Below are 18,649 nucleotides of genomic sequence, written 5' to 3' on the forward strand. Positions count from 1 at the left end.
TCAATGAGATCATATGTTGGATCTCATTCATATGTTTGATGTGAAAATGAACTGAAGATCCTAAACTGAACCTGCATATAGTTAATGCATTTTGCTGCAGACACATGATGCAGTGACATGACTGTATGAATAAACAGGTGTCCAGACATTGCTAATAAAGTATTATTTATTTATTTATTGTATCTTTCAGAAAGCATATATTTTAAAGTGCAGTTCAACAGTGAGATTTCAGTAGATTTTAAGTCATTATAAAGTAGGAGACAATTTCTTATTATTGGTTATCTGTACTGATTTGGAAATAGAGTAATAAGAGATCCTAATTATAATGCTTTCACAAAGATAAAATATAAACTTACAAAGAATAAGAAGAGACAGTTAGCAGCAAAGCATTTCAACAGTGAGAGATACAATGCATAGTAAATACTCTAAATCATCAATGCACGTTTTCACAGTTTGGTATTTTCACAGTTTGTAGTGTTATTTTGCTAGAAAATGAAACGGATTAATGACTCTTTTTGAGCGTTGTTATGAACAGCAGAGACAGGTCCCCTGGTGGTCTAGTGGTTAAGATGCAGCGCTCCCACCGCTGCGACCCGGGTTCGATTCCCGGTCAGGGAACCATCCCCAGCCACTCTTAGTGCCGGTCCCAAGCCCGGATAAATTGGGGAGGGTTGCGTTAGGAAGGGCATCCAGCGTAAAACATGTGCCAAATCAAACGTGCGGAGGATCCGCTGTGGCGACCCCTAACGGGAGAAGCCGAAAAGAAAACTATGAACAGCAGAGACAAAATAATAAATGCATGTACAGTAAACAATATAGTTGTTGACCATGCAATAAAAAAAAAGCCTTCATTTGTGGTAAATGGGCTGTGTGATAGTAACGCATCCATGGTTGGTCAGTCTGTGTGTTAGTGAAATCTCCTCAGTCAGCAGGCTGGTCAGTGGGTCAAAAGCCCATGTGTGGTCAGTCACAGCTTCAGCTTCATTCCGGCCACCCAATATATATATCTTCCCATCACAAGCAGTCAGCCCACAATTTTCCTGAAACACATAAACAGGTCAGGATCATTACACAGTAATAATTTGCTTATTGAAGAAGTGCAGAAATGGACACTATATAAAGACTGAAATCAATGTAGTATTTATACTACTATTTATTTACTTTTATTCACAATTATTATTTTTATTTTTATTTCATTTCTTAATTTAATTATTAATGAATTCCACGCACGTATCATAGTGGTATTTTGAAGAAATTGATATTGGGGCCAAAATAACTTAGTTATTTAATTACTATAAGTAAGAATAATGTATAAGCAGGATTTTTTTCTTTTCTCCCATACCAGTTTCATTGGAAGCTCAGCTACTTTGTCCCATGAGTTGCCCTTAGGAGTGTAACAATACAGCACATCCATCAACCCTCCGGCTACATAGATGGAGCCATTTAGAGCCACTGCGTTCATGCACCTCTGAGAGAAAGGACAGGACATCGTGTACATCCACTGATTGTTCACAGGGTCATAACACTGTACCTGGAAAATACGCATACACAAAACAGCTTCTAAAACAGTTCATAAAATACATTATGGAGCTAAACACACTCCCACACACAGTTGTTTATTGTTCTGAATTAAAAACCTGGTAATATGGTTTTATCTCATGTACATCACCAACATAAATCTAAATAGAATAAAAAATATTGCAGCACATAGTTTTATATGGGTTTAATCGATTATGCTCTGCATTTACTATTTACCATATAAGATTTGAATGTGGTATTTAAAACTGTTACACTGCTTTCCAAGGATTCATTGATGCACCACTTTTTTCTAATTTTCCATAATGCACGTCATTTCTTCTTTGCCGACATATGGAGGGCAAATGTTATAGACCACACTAAAACAATGAGATCTAATTAACCAGCAAAATATGACAAATTCTGTGCGTTTTATCAAATTATTATAGGATTACTGTTTGAAGAAAGCAATATCGATTATTTTATTACTTACACTAAAATGTTTACATGTAAATTTATTAATCGTATAATCTTAAAAATAGAAATATATGTTTGTCTATATATGTAGCTGTCATAAGGAAACAAGCAATTAGAAAATATATTATCCAAATTATTCAAAATAAAGTTTAACTAAAGAATTGACAAAATATATCATTGGTGTGCAACAGTTTACTAAAAAATTTTGCCAAAATCTTTACTGTTTGTCCATAATAGGCCCTTACTTTAAATAAACGCTTAATTTAATATAGCATTTCAGTTTAACCCAGTAGTTCAAGTAGGACTGGCTTGTCCTTAGTGAAGTTTTGGTGTGTGAAGACTTGCAAGAGAGAGTGGCTGCAGAGATGCGATGCTTGTTTTCATTTATGACATCTGACTCATACCTCACATGTACGCACATGTAAGTCTGAAAGTCTCACCATGTTGGTGTTGCAGTCGTCACTCACAGCTCCACCAATTATATAAAGCTTTCCAGAGCAGCTGGCCACAGCAGCAGAACTGACAGGCAACAGCAGAGGAGCCACAGGCTTCCACTTATTCTCAAACACACTGAAACATTCCACGCTGCTCAGCCTTTGCCGTCCATCAAATCCTCCTACAGCGTACAGCTGTATTAATAAAACACACCCATACGACATGATAAATAAGGGTTTCTGAGAATAGGGAATAGCACAGAAAAGGAAATGTGTGTGATATGGTGCTAACCTTTCCACACAAAGAGGCCATCATGTGTCGCCATCTTCCCTTCAGCAGACTACCAACGGAAACCCACTGATTCAGCTGTGCCATGAAGCGCCACACTTGTGAGCTGTTCAGCTGCCCACCTACATGCACAAACATGACCAAAAACAAAGTCATGCGGGCCACTTTGTACATTATACATACACAAAAGCTTTTCATTTTTGCAATACCAACTGCCAGCAGTAGTTGCGTGACGGATATAGATAAGAACAGACATACACCACTTTATATACTCAGGCAGATACATAAGTTCTAAGTAGAAGCACAATTCATGCAGCTGTTCCCCTTAACATGCAAGATTATAACTTTTAGATTGCAAATGTTTTTGATTGCAATTTATAACAAATTATACGTTATTTTAAATACCAGTTAAGAACTAGATCTGATTATATGTGATATATGTGAATAATTTTAAGATTTTCTTTATAATTCATACATACAAATCTTTTTCAACTTACAGTATATGTTTTGACTTTGTTCAAGTCTTTTTGTTATTATAAATGTACTGTATTTGTTGCAAACTTTCCTCTTACAAAAATGAGTAAGACTATACAGCCAAATGAATGTGGACAGCGGCTCATCACAATGTACACCGATCAGGCATAACAATATGAAATTATAACATTATGACCGGTGAAGTGAATAACACTAATTATCATGGTAGCTGTTAGTGGGTGGGATATTATTAGGCAGCAAATATTGATGTGTTAGAAGCAGAAAAAACGGGCAAGTGTAAGGTTTAAGGGCCAAATTGTTATGGTGAGACGACTGGGTCAGATCATCTCTAAAACTGCAGCTCTTATGGGGTGTTCCCGGTCTGCAGTGGTCAGTATCCATCAAAAGTGGTCCAAGGAAGAAACACGGAAACGGTTATGCTGCAGCATAAAAGCACAAGCTAAACAATCCCCATACTCATACTATGTACTGTATCTGTAAAATGTACATGAACATTTACTCCAGAGTACTGGCCTGAAATCTCTGCTTCACAAAAGCTAATAAAAGTAAGGGTTTTGCAGGCAATAGGGGTGGAATCATGAATTTTAGAAAGTATGGATAATGTGTCAGATTCTTATTTCAAACTAAAAGTATTCAGCTGAAAATGTGTTCAAGGAAAATTTGCTAGTGATGGATAGGAATTAGAAAATTAGGAGGAAAACCTGTCATGTTTTATGTGAAAAGTAATTTATCTAACAAAAAAGAAACTACTCTGTATTGCCTGGGAAATAAAAAATTTATACTTTGGTGAGTTTGCTAAATACATGCATGAATAAGTATGAGTATTTGATTAATTAATTAATTTGCTAATTTATCAAATCTGAAAAAAAACCCTATTTAACAATTTTATATTTTATATATTTAACAATGTTAGTCAGGCATTAACAAACACTCCATTAACTAAAATTCAAATAAAAATGTATTTAAAAAAACCTTAAATGGCCAGGGGTGCACATATGCATTGCTGACAGTGAAGTTTCTAGAAGTCTAGATGCACACAGATAGTTATTACACTAATCATGTTGTGTCGCATGAAAACCTCATTGCCGATAAAGAATTGAATTTTGGTTCTTGAAAGTTTTTCTACATTAAAGTCAATACTTATGTAAAGTGTAATTTTGTCTATGTAATATTTAAGCATAATGAAATAAGATTACTCAAGTATTTTCATCCCTTTGCAAGTGGTGCGATTATTTTGAAATGTCTGTCTATAATTGCTGGAATTGATCATAAACATCAAAGATTTTTCTTTTCCAAACCAAGTTAAATACCTTCTGAGTATCTTGATAGGACAATTACATTTTTATTATGTTACTAAAGAACGCCTCCACATATGAAATAAATAAGGAGGAAGAATAAATATTTAATGCAGATTTTTTACAGATGCTAATTTGGGTAAGCTGGTAATGATTCCTAGAGCATACCTGATAAATAAATGTCGTTGTGAAGTTCACAGACAGCAAATTCATATTTGTATCCTGGCACATTCGCTGAAGGGAGCCATTTCCCTGATGTTGGATCCAGTTTCTCAGTGGAGGAATATACTGAAATCCTATTTTTGTCACACCCTCCAATAACTACAATCACCTCAGCCCAGCCAGATTGCCTAGAGAAAAGGAGAGAATGCGTAACAGTTAAATTACACCCAGATTTTAGATGTACAAATGTACTTACTCAAATGAGACTATGTGTACATGCCGAGCTCCTATACATGATAATAGCTTCAGTAAATATAAGTTGGACTAGCCTTTATAATTCTAAGCCTTGGTTTCAGTTTAGACAAGAAGTAAAATTGGACTAAAAAGTGAAACAATGCTAAAAATGCTGATTGTAGATGTGCGATAAATTCATGTGGTTAAATTTAATTGGACACACAGTGATACCTGATGAGGTCCTGTTCCATTATTTAACTATTGCTCTGTACATTTTATAGTACAATATCTCAACAGTCAAGTATAAACATCGGTGTTGACCATTTCTGACTAAACCTAGCTCCTTAAAAAACCAAATGATTAGCGTCACATCGCTCTTGTTATCTGCCTGACCTTCTTGGTTTGGTTCTCTCTGAGCTGATCTCTCTGCCATATGTGCGATAAAGTCTGGCCTCCTGTAATAGCTTCCTGCAGTCATGGGAATCCTGGATGAGTTCATCAGCCTCTAGCATGTTGGTAAAGAAGACTGGGTCAAGCAAAGGCAGTCGAAGACTCTCCAGGAGCTTTCCTAGAGCTGCTTTCCGTTGACTGCCTTGGTGGTGCACCCATAGCAGTGCAGCCTCCACCAGGACTTCCTCCTTCACTTGCAGTTTTTCAGAATTCAAAAGCTCCACCACTTTCTCCATTGGCAGCTCCAAGAACTCATCCTGCTTTGCTACAATGTCAAAGTCCTGATATAGCAGGTTCTGGCACTGTTCCAGCAGTGGCTGCAGCGAGTAGTGGGTGGCGAATTCTATCAGGCCCAGGCAGTTCAAATGAGACACGCGCTTCTCCAGGAAATCCACACAGGCTTGAGACAGTGCAGGCACGTCCAGCAGGTCAGCAGCTCGAAAAATAATCTCCACATTCTCCTCTTGGAGATGAACCTGGCCCTCATAAATGAAGTTCAGCAAGTGCTCTAGGGCTATTTCGGAAACTTCATTCATCTGCACCACAGACTGCCCACTCTCACGCAGCTGGCCCATAAACATGGAGCGAAAGTAATGACTGGAAGCACACAGCACTGCACGGTGGCAGGGAAACTCTTGTTCCTCTGCCCGCAGGACAACATCTGTGAAGGTGCCACTCTTTCTGAAGACATTGAGGGTCTGAAGAATGTTCTCAGGCTGGTACAAGCTGGTGCTGAAGCTCGCCTTCAGATTGACATCAGCCCCCAAACCCATGGATAAAGATCTGTAAAGATATAGTGCTCTGGTACTGAGTTTGTTTTACATTTTTATTCAGTTTTATCTCATGCATTGTTACATTTATAAGTAACTCTGTAATCTGCAACCTGTGTTAAGGGTGTTCACTTCCCTTTGGAGACTACTGTTTGCAGTGCATTGTGAGATTTAGTATTCTCTTATTTGTTTTCAGAAATGTCTATATGGTAAATGCAAATGGTATAATAGCTAAAAGTGTGTACTATGTAATAAATAAGGGGCTAAAAATAATGGTTTTGTTAAAAAAGAAATCCACCAGCGCTATGCCTGGCATTTAAATGCTGATGTAAATCACCTTAGTCCTTTTCTGATACGGTTTATTTAAGCATTGAATATCATTAATATTCTCATAACATTAACATTTCTGACAAATTAAATAATGAATTTTACCTCAAGTGAACTGTAGTCCGAATGAAGACAGACTAAGTAACAATATACACTGATATAAATAACTCAGCAGGTGCAGAGATGTACACTTTTATTGAAGATGTTAAACAACTCACATTACGCAGACATTCTTAACCCATAGAAATCTAGTGCTTGCAGTTGAGGTCAGAGGTTTACCTAAACACCTTGCAGATTGTGCAAAAATGTAACAAAGCATCTTTTGCATTTAGTTTTTTTATGTTATTTCACTAAACAAATGTTGCCATGTAGTCCACAAGACATAATAATGAATCATTCTATGTCTATATTAATATTCTATTATATAATTAACCGGTTGTATTAAGTTTATATACACTTTTTTGTCTTGAGCAGTCAAACCGTCATTGATTCTCAAGAACGTAACGTTACATTAAGAGGGAATGTAAAAACTGCTTAAAACACTGGCTATTAATGTATCGTGTTGCCTTTATAGGTCAATTAATGTTTGCACCTTGTAAAGGTTGTGTGCGGGTCCCTCAGTTATCCTATTGTAAAAAGTCATACTGAACAAAATAATGTATTCTTGAAGAGTTTTTTAAAAGAAGAATAGGCAGCTTAACTGTTCAGGACAAGCAAGGGATCATGAACCCAGACACAAAAATACATATAAATAATCCAAAAAGCTTATTTAATAATAATAATAATAATAATAATAATAATAAAAAAAAAAACAATTAATATTTATCAAATTCTGTAAGATGTGTGTAAACATATGACCTCAATTTTATATATATATATATATATATATATATATATATATATATATATATATATATATATATATATATATATATATATATATATATATATATATATTACTCTAAAGATTAAAGATTTAATCAGCCAAAAAATAGAAAGATATTCAGCTCACCTTGCTGCAATATCGTAGCCTATCCTGAGCTTGATGCCAGACATCAGAATCTTTGGTGAATGTAAATACTGCTGCACTTATTTATAATCTTTCACCACATGCCATGTGGGATGTCCTGCATGCAGCTTGTGGGAGGAACGAAAAACGAAACAAAGTTCTGCCAACTTCTGTTGACATTCTTTCTATCCCTTCATAGATCTCGTGTCTGCAGAACGTATTTAACCCCTAGTGATTGTTTCTGATGTGTGTTGTAACATTAACTTTAATTACAAATTTTATGGGATTTTTTTCCTGATACTTTAGAGTTACTCTTAAATCTCTACATAAATCAAATTACATTGAAAATAATTGTGTCCTTAGTATTCTTAAAATCAAAACTGAAATCAAAACGCAGTTGAGTTTCCTTTTGTGAATTTTGACAGAGCTTTTTATTGGGCAGACGTACAACTGGACACAAACAGTTTAGAATTGAATGCAAAGGTTGTATGTAGTGAATTCTTAATGAATATTAAATACTAAGCCTAGTTTAGACCGGGGGTGGGGCATTTAAAATATATGATATATTCAAATATGATACAATAAAAGTAAAAAAAAATATTTGCTAGGAAATTAACCCATTTAGGAGGCACTGTATTTATACATATACAGGTGCATCTCAATAAATTATAATATCATTAAAAATGTGATTTATTTTAGTAACTTGTACATTATATAGATTCATCACACACACTAATATATATTTTAAGTGTTTATTTCTTAACATTTTTATGATTTTGGCACACAATTTTCAACAAAAATTGTAATACTTCATAAGACCACTCAAAAAAAAAAATGTTTAGTGAATTGTTAGCCTCCTGGAAAGTATATTCATTTACTGTATATGTACTCAATACTTCATAGGGACTCCTTTTGCTTTACTCACTCCCTCAATTCGCCCTGGCATGGAGGTGATCAGTCTGTGGCACTGCTGAGGTGGTATGGAAGCCCAGGTTACTTTGACAGTGGCCTTCAGCTCATTTGCATTTTTTTGGTCTTTTGTTTCTCATTTTTCTCTTGGCAATACCCGATAGATTCTCTATGGGGTTCAGGTCTGGTGAGTTTGCTGGCCAGTCAAGCACACCAACACCATGGTCATTTAACCAACTTTTGGTGCTTTTGGCAGTGTGGGCAGGTGCCAAATCCTGCTGGAAAATTAAATCAGTATCTTCATAATGCTGGTCAGCAAAAAGAAGAATGAAGTGCTCTAAAACTTACTAATAGACGGCTGTGCTGACCTTGTACTTGAAAAAACAGAGTGGACCAACACCAGCAGATGACATGATTCCCCAAACCACCACTGACTGTGCAATCTTTACACTGGATCTCAAGCAACTTGGATTCTGTGCCTCTCCTCTCTTCCTCCAGACTCTGGGACCTTGGTTTCCAAGTGAAATGCTAAATTTTCTTTCCTTTCATCTGAAAAGACGACTTTGGTCCAATGAGGAACAGTCCAGTCCTTTTTGTCCTTTGTCCAGGTAAGACACCTCTGACATTGTCTCTGGTTCAGGAGTGGCTTGACACAAGGAATGTGTCAGTTGTAGCCCATGGATACGTCTGTCTGTGTGGGGGCTCTTGAAGCACTGACTCCAGCTGCAGTCCACTCTTTGTGAAGACCCCCTAAATTCCTAAATGGGATTCGTTTCATGTTTTTCTACCACATTTCTTTTCTTCCATTCAACTTTTCAATAATGTTCTTGGATATACACTCTGTGAACAGTAGCTTCTTTAGCGTTTACCTTTTTGTGTCTTACCCTCCATGTCAAGGATCGTCTTCTGGACAACTGTCAAGTCAGCAGTCTTCCCCATGATTGTGTAGCCTGAACCAGACTGAGACACCATTTAAAGATTCAGGAAACCTTTGCAGGTGTTTGGATTTAATGAGCTGATTAGAGTGCGACACCACGAATCTCCAATATTTAACTTTTTCATATTATAATTTTCTGAGATTCTGAATTGTATTCGTTTTCTTTAGCTGTAAGCCATAATCATCAACATTAAAATAAATAAACACTTGAATATTTCAGTCTGTGTGTGATGAATCTATATAATATACGAGTTTCACTTTTTGTATTAAATTACAAAAATAAATACACTTTTTAATGATATAGTAATTTATTGAGATGCACCTGTACACATCTGACTAAAATCATAAATTATAGCATAATTTGCTGTATTGCTTTTTTCAACTGCTTATTGATTAGAACGTGATGAGAAATCTGAGAAGTCATGAGAAATATGCACAGCCAACAGAGGGAGCTGTTTACTTGTGAGTGAAGCTGAGCTTTTGCATCAGCCTGCAACAGTTTCTGCTTCTGATATTTAAAAGAAGAAATATTATTTTGTATTATTTCTATTATTATTAATAGAATTAGTAATAGTGGTAATAATAATATAATATAGCAAGTTATATATTTTATATTTACAAGTTATACTTACAGTCTGTACACTTATACAAAAAAATTAATAAAAATAGTGGTGTGAAATCAATGTAACAGACATATGATAAAAGGTAAATGAAAATTGATATAATGCTCCTAACCATTAATGACTGGGCCTCCTGAACAAGGGAAATGCATGACAGCAGATTATATTTGGATGCGGGCTGTCTTGTACTGTATATATAGATGCCAGCCCATCACTGTCTGCTCCTATTTTCTATTCTTTCAAATGAGATGTACCTTCTTTAAAAGAAGAATTGCCAATGGAAGTGCTCTCCAGCTCACAGTAAGTCAGTAAGTATTTGACTTTTCTTTAAATATCAGTTAATTGGGGATTTGTCATTAAAAGCTGTGAAACTCCTCTCATGGTATTCCCTAAATGAACTCATTGTCAGAGCCCAGCTGCAAATCTTCACTTTGGATACTCTCTAGCACTCTTTGTCTGTGTAAGTGTGTGTGTGTGTGTGTGTGTGTGTGTGTGTGTGTGTGTGTGTGTGTGTGTGTGTGTGTGTGTGTGTGTGTGTGTGTGTGTGTGTGTGTGTGTGTGTGTGTGTGTGTGTGTGTGAGAGAGAGAGAGAGAGAGAGAGAGAGAGAGAGAGAGAGCTCCTCAATTCCATAAAAGGTAAGGCCAAAGAAGGAAAGTACGGGCATAACAATAATGCAGGATATTCTCACAGGATGTCTACAAGTGAGAGAGTGAAAGAGAGAGGGAGGGAGAGAAGGGAGGGGAAAGGAAAGAACAGGGAATGGACCAGCTGCACTGTGTCAGTGCTGATCTGAGAGGCTGCAGGCAGCATGAGCATGAGTGACACCATCTTCAAGCGATAGCAGCATAGGTGCAGTTGCTTCTAAGGTAAGATTACTGCTGAAAGACATCATTACTCTCTATTTCACTCCTTCACTCCTCTGACTGTATCTCTCTCTCTTGCACCCTGCTATTGTTATATTGGACAATATATACTATGTATATGTCCAATATAACAATAGCAGAATGCAAGTGTATATGTGTGTGTGTGTGTGTGTATATATATATATATATATATATATATATATATATATATATATATATATATATATATATATATATATATATATATATATATATATATATATATATATATATTATACATACATATACACATACAGGACCCTGTCTGAGTGATGCCTTTTGTTGTATAAACAAAAAGTGTGATATTTTGCAACATAACAGAGATGGAACAGAATCCTGAAGAAGGACACAGGAAGTTAAATGATGATCCTCTTACAATGTGTGTGTGTGTGTGTGTGTGTGTGTGTGTGTGTGTGTGTGTGTGTGTGTGTGTGTGTGTGTGTGTGCGTGTGTGTGTGTATCTGGTCATCTGTGTGAAACTGTTTTTTGAGAAGTCAGGATTTTTAATGTGTGTGTGTGTGTGTATAAAGATGTGATTCATGCCGTCATCAGACTTACATTCTAATGAAAGAGGTAGCGATTAGTTTGCATTTAGTGTTAAAAATGCCATGAACTTGTACCCTTACAACCCCCAAGTGACAACAACAAGAAAAAAAAACCTTCCTCCCCCAGTGATGACTAAATGTCTGATTGTGGGTGCTTCCTCTTACGTCAGAAATGAAATTATGAATATACGAACTGAAACGACCATGTTTTTTTTGTTTTTTTGTTTTTTTACTCTTTTGTGATGTGACATACATATGTCAGAAAGATTCCCTCGAATGGAATAAGTAAAAGGTTATTTCATTTCAATACATGTCTTTCATGACAGAAATCATTTGCAAAATAAATATTTTTGACAGTGCATAGGTGGGTGCTTTGGAGTTGTAGAAGTAGTAGTAAGAATGACGTGTATGTATTAACAGATGTACACTTCCCCTATAAGAATATATATTGTATGCTGAGGTCACACACTTTATTTATCTGACTTTGTGTAAATGTGTAAGTTAAAACTGTCCTCTCTTTGATCCCTGCAGCATGATGAGCACTCAGGTGTGCTTCCTCTTCTTTATTGGGAATTTATTCTCACTACGGCTTTCACTTTGCCAAGAGGTAAGTAACAATCTGAGCATCTCACAAAGAAATATGCACGTTTCAGGATTCAGCCTGTGATTACTTAGTTGAATTAGGTTGCAATTAGACAGATTTATAAATAAAATTCCACTTGTGTTGAAGCAAACTGTTTATAATAATTGAACGCAAATTAAACACTTCTGGATGTAATTTTTTTTTACATTTTGATATGAATAATGTTCATATTGTTATTTGTGCTTATATGCATTGTCAACTAATCATTTGTTAAAAATAACCTGAAATTGTAATTGAATTAAGCCTTAATTTAATGCTCTTTATTATTATTCCTTACACTCATGTCTTTTTAATTTTAAAAGGTTTAAGTTTTTGATCTTGAAAACGATGATAGAGTCAAATGTTTAGGGACTTGTCTTTTTGCCTTTTTTCATTTTTATACAACCCTAAAAATACCTCAAATGGTATACAAACAGGGAGGTGAAATGTATCCGTGCTGAAATTATCGTATTAGATACACATATTGATGTATTCATTTTCAGTAGCCATTTTATCCTGAGCTGCATGGTGGTTACCAGCAGGTTTTTTAAGAGTTGGAAGGTAACCGGAGTGCAACAAAGAATCTCCCCAGGGACAGGAAAAACATTTTAAACTTCCTACATACAGTAAACCGAGCTCAGGATTAAACCACAGACTCTGCATGTGGAGCTGGTTCCTTACAGCCGCAGAGTTTGATCTAGCAGGTGGATTGGCTACTATACCACTGTCTTGCTTTAGTGTTCCTGGGATAGACACTGGTTCATCCTAACAAGGATGAAAAAAAGTTACTTAAGATTAGGTTATTATGTCAGGAAAAGAAGAGGCACAAATATTTACTGGCTTTCATGGTTGTAGGAAATCACCTTGAACTATGTGAGAGGACATAAATGTTCCCCTGAATCATATGACAAGCATTAGGCTGATGGGAAGGACCGGGTGGAAAAGATTTTAGAACAGTGGCACATGCATTGCTGCATTGCAGGAAAAGCATAATGGCTTAATGTCACAGAAAGACCCCGGCTGAGAAAAATATTTGTGTCCTTGAGTGCCAGTAACAAAGCTAATATTTTCCAACATGTCTGAGCAAAGGAAACCTTTTGTGTACATTTACAGTTATTATTAGTATGCTGATGTGTGAGTGGTTGAAAGATGTTCCTAAATAAAGAAACAATGGAGCATCAGGAGGGACATGAGATGAGTACTGATGATCCATGTCCTGTTTTGTGATCCATGGGGCTGTTTTGGTGACAGATATTACAAAAGCACTATGACACAACGATATAGTGGTGTTTGACTACTTCAAATTATGAACTTGGAACTATAAGCGTTAACCTGTTTCTCTCTTTGCTTTCCTCCATAGCTCCAGCGTGAAGCTGACACCAATCAGAGCTTGAAACATATACCACCCGGTGACCTTTCTGGAAACAATGCACTGAATCTGTCCCACAAACTTTTCCAGTTTATCCAATCAGATATCAAGAACATGACTCAACTTAAAGTTCTGGATGCAGTTCTGAAAAAGCATGTGGGTCCACTCTCTACAGTCCAAAAACTTGACCTGTCTGGAAACGGCCTTTACACGGACATGATCGACTACCTTCTGAGAGATGCTCCTGCTCTTACCAACCTTTCTTTAAATGAAAATAGCATAACAAAATTAGCCAATAGCACCTTCAGTGGCTGCCAGTCACTAAGAAACATCGATTTACATAACAATGTCATTTTGGAGATTGAAGAGGGCACATTTGATTCTCTGCTAAATCTGACTGAACTGGATTTATCAGTGAATTCAATCTCATGCATTACTGATTTTAACCTGTTCCAGCTGAGATCACTAAACCTGAGCAAAAACAGCATGAACTCCTTCCAGACCATTGACTCAGACCAAGAGTTTGAGTTGCTCTACCTGGACCTTAAGGAGAATAAGATGCACTACTTTCCTGTCCTTCCCAGGTGGAATAAAATCATCTATCTAGACCTTTCACGAAACCAGCTGCATAGCCTGAACAGCACAGGTCCTGATGATGAGCTCCAGTATCTGAGGGACATAGAAGAACTGACTCTGACTCCACTCTACAGCAGCAAAACCCACCAGTTGCTTCCAAGACTTCTGTACTTAGATCTGAGCTATAACCAGTTCAAGGCTGTGCCTTCTGATTTCTTCACCAGCTTGGTGGCTCTAGATACCCTTAATATTAGCAATAACTGTCTGGAGAGCTTTCTCGTGGACACTGACAGTCCTCTGAATGCTTTAAAAACCCTCGACCTGAGCTTTAACAACCTGCAGAACCTGACTTTTAAGGAGAAAACGCTGTTGGCACTGGAGACACTCTACCTGCAGGGCAACATTCTCAGTATATTAGACCCTGAAATTTTTAATCTACCCCAGATCACCAACCTGCATCTTCAGTCTAATGAGCTGAGCGTCTGTGATCCATTCCAAAATCAAACGAGCAATTGTGTCTCTCTCTATTCTATCCGCACCCTGCGATACCTTTATATGTCTGAGAACAAACTGACTTTTTTGCCTGCACATGCTTTTATTGGAAGCCCATTGCTAATCTTGGACATATCTCTGAACCCTAACATGAAAATCAGTGAACAGGCCCTAGCAGGCTTAGAAAGTACCCTCACACACCTCTACTTGAGAGGAAACCATCTTAAAAAACTTAACATCAGCCTCTCAGCCCTACACAGCTTAAAGGTTTTGGATTTGCCTGATAACCAGTTAGATGGCCTGTTTCTGGGTGAGAGAGCCACTGCCATTGAAATTCTGAATCTGCAGAACAACAACGTCAAGGTCCTGGACGCTGGCACAGTGTTGGCTTTAAAAAAGACACTCAAAACTCTCTCTCTTGCCTCAAATCCACTCATTTGCTGTGAAAACATGCATCTGATCAGCCTAGTGCAGCAGGCCCATGTGGACATTGACAGTGCCATGTGCCAATACACAATGGATGTTGGGTATGGGGAAATCAACCTCAGAGATGTGAAATCAGAACATTGTGAAACTCTAAACAGCAAAGTACTTTTAATTGCCATGATATCTGTACTAGTTTTAGGACTGATGATTGTTTTGTTAGTGGCTATAAAGCTGTGCCACTCAAAAAGTCACAGATTCAGCAACAGTTACAAGGCTTAACATTTTTAGAGGGTGAAAGCAAGAAATATATATTATACTATTACCAGATGTGGGTATTGGCCAACAAGACCTCACATCTGGATGACTTAATCAGTTCACCCCATCAGGAAGAATAAACCAATTATAAAGACTGGGAGGCAGAGAGAGGGAAAATAACCTTACATGGAAGCAGTGACATAAGTGACTGGTATCACATGAGTTCAGCAGAAGGTCCCTCTACATTGAGGTACTGAAAACATGGAATATGTGTGATGGGGAACTGGCTAAAATGGTTTTCACCAAGTTTAAACACTAAGTTCTATTTTAAGGCTGCACACAGAAATGTGCAATTTAACAGCAGAACAGAAAAGCGAAGTTGAGAAGGCACATAAATCCTGGACAATTGTCATGAAGAAGAAAGGTTCAATATAAGAAGAGGAACATAAAGGTCAGACAGATAGATCAGATAGAAGATCATTGTAATAAGAAATCATTATTATCATATAATGTATAAACGACAGACACTGAAGATATGAAGGACCATCATTGTTATTACTTAGTTTTGCATACCTAAAATATTTCAGTCATTTTAAAAGGTCACTACATTTCCCCAGCATTGTCAAAAAACTATTTATTTGCACTTTATGGAATATGAATGTGACAAATGAAAGATGTGTAATAAACAATGTGTACATACTGTATTTAAGTAAATTTAAAGCAAGCTAAGAAATAGTAATCAATCAAACACTATAACAGTTGCACCTACTACAGTTCTACATAGGGATATAGCACAGAATAAGGCTAGATTTGAAAACTAAACAAGATATTTGCCAGTCACAATTTAGTTATCATGTTATCATCTTTAAATCTCTAGTGGCATTCAGTGCACTCGTGAAGTTACCATAGCCTTAAGTTAACTTGCTAATAAACAAATTCAGCTTTGTAAAATGCCCTCCTGGCATGATTTGAAAAACAGTGGCATAGGTGTCATGGGACCAGTCCATGAGATCATATGAAATGTTAGTGTGTGTGTATGTGTGTGTGAGATATGATTTAACCAAGCCACAGCAGAGGAAGTGTTGCTGTCCGGACTCCTGCAGTAAAACTGTAGCATGTTTTCACAGCTTTAGAGCTGCTACAGTTAGCTTTCCTGTTATTGATTTGGTGTTCACAACTCTAAATGCGAATAAGATGTTTTTGTTACATAGCCAAAATGTAGCTGTTTGATGATAAAATATGGCCATTTTATTTACATGTTTCAAAAAAGCATACAGGTATAATCTTGCTTCATGGCATCTGAGTGTTAGATTTTAAGGTGGCATCAGTATTTATTGCTCTTATTTTATTAATAGACTTCAGGGTGGAAGTTGTTTAAAGTCGCTGTCTATACCAGGACTAGTCATGACTTAAATAGACAGGAGGAAATCCCTGTGTCCTCAACTGTTTCATCACTTTGTATTTAAATAGAAGATCATGTCATAGGTTGTTGACGCTGTAATGATGCGATGTTTCCTCTTATGTATTTCATGGTCACTACCACTTCTTGTTTAACCACCTACGCAGTTATTTAACAGCCGAAACTAGCAGTGATCACATACATACACTCAGACTTCTACACACAACATTGTTCAGAATAACACTCCTGCTTTGTTCTGCAAAAAAATTTATGCTTTATGAATGAACTCTTTAAAAATTTATGAAGAATGTAAATAAACATATGTATATTTATGAATATCCATATTTTGATAAAAAAAAATAAAGATTTGTCTCCTTTAAGTGTGTACTAAAGTTGCAATGCTTCAATGTTGAATATTAGTGATTTGTAATGAAACTATATATATATATATATATATATATATATATATATATATATATATATATATATATATATATATATATATATATATATATATATATATATATGACACACTATGTTATATGTAATTTTATATATATATATATATATATATATATATATATATATATATATATATATATATATATATATATATATATATATATATATATATAAAATTACATATAACATAGTGTGTCAAAATGAATGTTTAAAGAACAAGATATTTTTAGGCCTGTGTGTTTTTAAATGAATTTGTGTGTATAAGGGATTGAATAAGGTGGTGTGAGACGTGTTTGTATTAATATAATGGTAGCTGGCAGAAAGACAGCAGGACAATATCCATCAGGCTTCTCCAAACAGGAAGCAGCTTGAGAGGAAAATGGTCAGCACTTATAAATAGAGTCATGTTCACACCCGGTCCTGTTACGTGCCATCGGCCTGACCCAGAATACCAGTGGAGTGTTTATATTTATATTTCTTACATCATAATAATAATAATAATAATAATAATAATAATAATAATAATAATAATAATTATAATTATAATTATAATTATAATTATAATAATTCAAATTATTATTATTATTATTATTATTAGTAGTAGTAGTAGTAGTAGTAGTAGTAGTTAATTATTATCATCATCATTATCATCATCATCATCATCATTATCATCATCACATAAGATACCTGTCAAAAATCCATCCATTCATTTGTCCATCCATATTTTATACACTTTTTCCGGCATAGGATCCCAGGAAGCCGAAATACATCCCAGGAAACTTTGGGTACAAGGTGGAGTATCTACAGAGTATCATTCCATTACAGAGCAAAATAGCACACACATTTATGCACCTAAAATGCACAAGAGACAATTTGGAAATGCCAATCAGCCTACAAATTAAGTTTTTTCCGACTGGAGGAGGAAACCAGAGTACCCAGAGGAAACCCCCCAAAGCACGGGGAGAACATGCAAACTACACTCACAAATGGAGGAGGCAGGATTACTGTTAAAAAAAATCTGTCTCTTATTACAAAGAAAACAAGATGATCCTCTATTTTTAAAGAAGTCTTTGCTTTGAAAGAAGTAAAGGTTAAAAACCAATTTGTGTGTGTGTGTGTGTGTGTGTGTCTTTGTGTATACAATTCACCCCTGTCTACTGTTAGTGTAGTGTTAGAACCTGGAATTAAAATGTGTATCATTATAAGTTTTAATCTAATTCTAATTTTAACCTACACAAAATTGTCCATATTATTGGTCAGTATCAAACAGAATTTGGTTATCAAAAATATACCAAACTTTAAACATCCTAGGTCACACAAGTGCAATTATTTTTCCAAGGGCAGACCAGTGACCAGGTATGTGAGACATTAGGCAACACACACACACACACACACGCACACACGCACGCACGCACGCACGCACGCACAGACAAAGATTTTTGGAGCAATGTATTCTAGGTAAAATATATATTATATATATTAATCAGTCACAGCCAGTTCAAGATAGAGAAAAATTATTGGAGGTAACCTTCACATATAAAATAGCTAAATAAAAACAAAATACAATGCAAATAAACCTAAAAAACAAACAAATAAATAAATGAATAAATAACAGGTGGTTTCAACTAAACAGAATTTTGGATCGATGTTTAGGGTTAGGTGGACAATGGACACAAG

The 18,649-nt window shown here is 35.9% G+C and overlaps 3 protein-coding genes across 3 annotated transcripts in view; 2 read left to right on the top strand and 1 right to left on the bottom strand.

The window, feature by feature from the left end:
• mpzl1l (myelin protein zero-like 1 like) overlaps positions 1-18,649 on the top strand; it is a 186,027-nt gene that overhangs the window by 20,388 nt on the left and 146,990 nt on the right. The gene's annotated exons all lie outside the window — the stretch shown is intronic.
• Positions 776-7,647, bottom strand: klhl35 (kelch-like family member 35). The gene is made up of 7 exons (XM_083569106.1): positions 7,461-7,647; positions 5,295-6,134; positions 4,674-4,855; positions 2,719-2,837; positions 2,433-2,621; positions 1,343-1,531; positions 776-1,040 (listed from the first exon to the last, which is right to left on the bottom strand). The coding sequence occupies exons 1-7, from the start codon at positions 7,502-7,504 to the stop codon at positions 849-851; spliced, it is 1,755 nt and encodes a 584-aa protein (XP_083425232.1). The 5' UTR covers positions 7,505-7,647; the 3' UTR covers positions 776-848.
• On the top strand, positions 10,494-16,890 carry lrrc32 (leucine rich repeat containing 32). Its single transcript, XM_083567753.1, has 3 exons — positions 10,494-10,790; positions 11,903-11,978; positions 13,354-16,890. The coding sequence occupies exons 2-3, from the start codon at positions 11,904-11,906 to the stop codon at positions 15,133-15,135; spliced, it is 1,857 nt and encodes a 618-aa protein (XP_083423879.1). The 5' UTR covers positions 10,494-10,790; position 11,903; the 3' UTR covers positions 15,136-16,890.

The sequence above is a fragment of the Silurus aristotelis genome (assembly GCF_946808225.1).
Source record: "Silurus aristotelis genome assembly, chromosome: 18".
NCBI lineage: Eukaryota > Metazoa > Chordata > Actinopteri > Siluriformes > Siluridae > Silurus > Silurus aristotelis.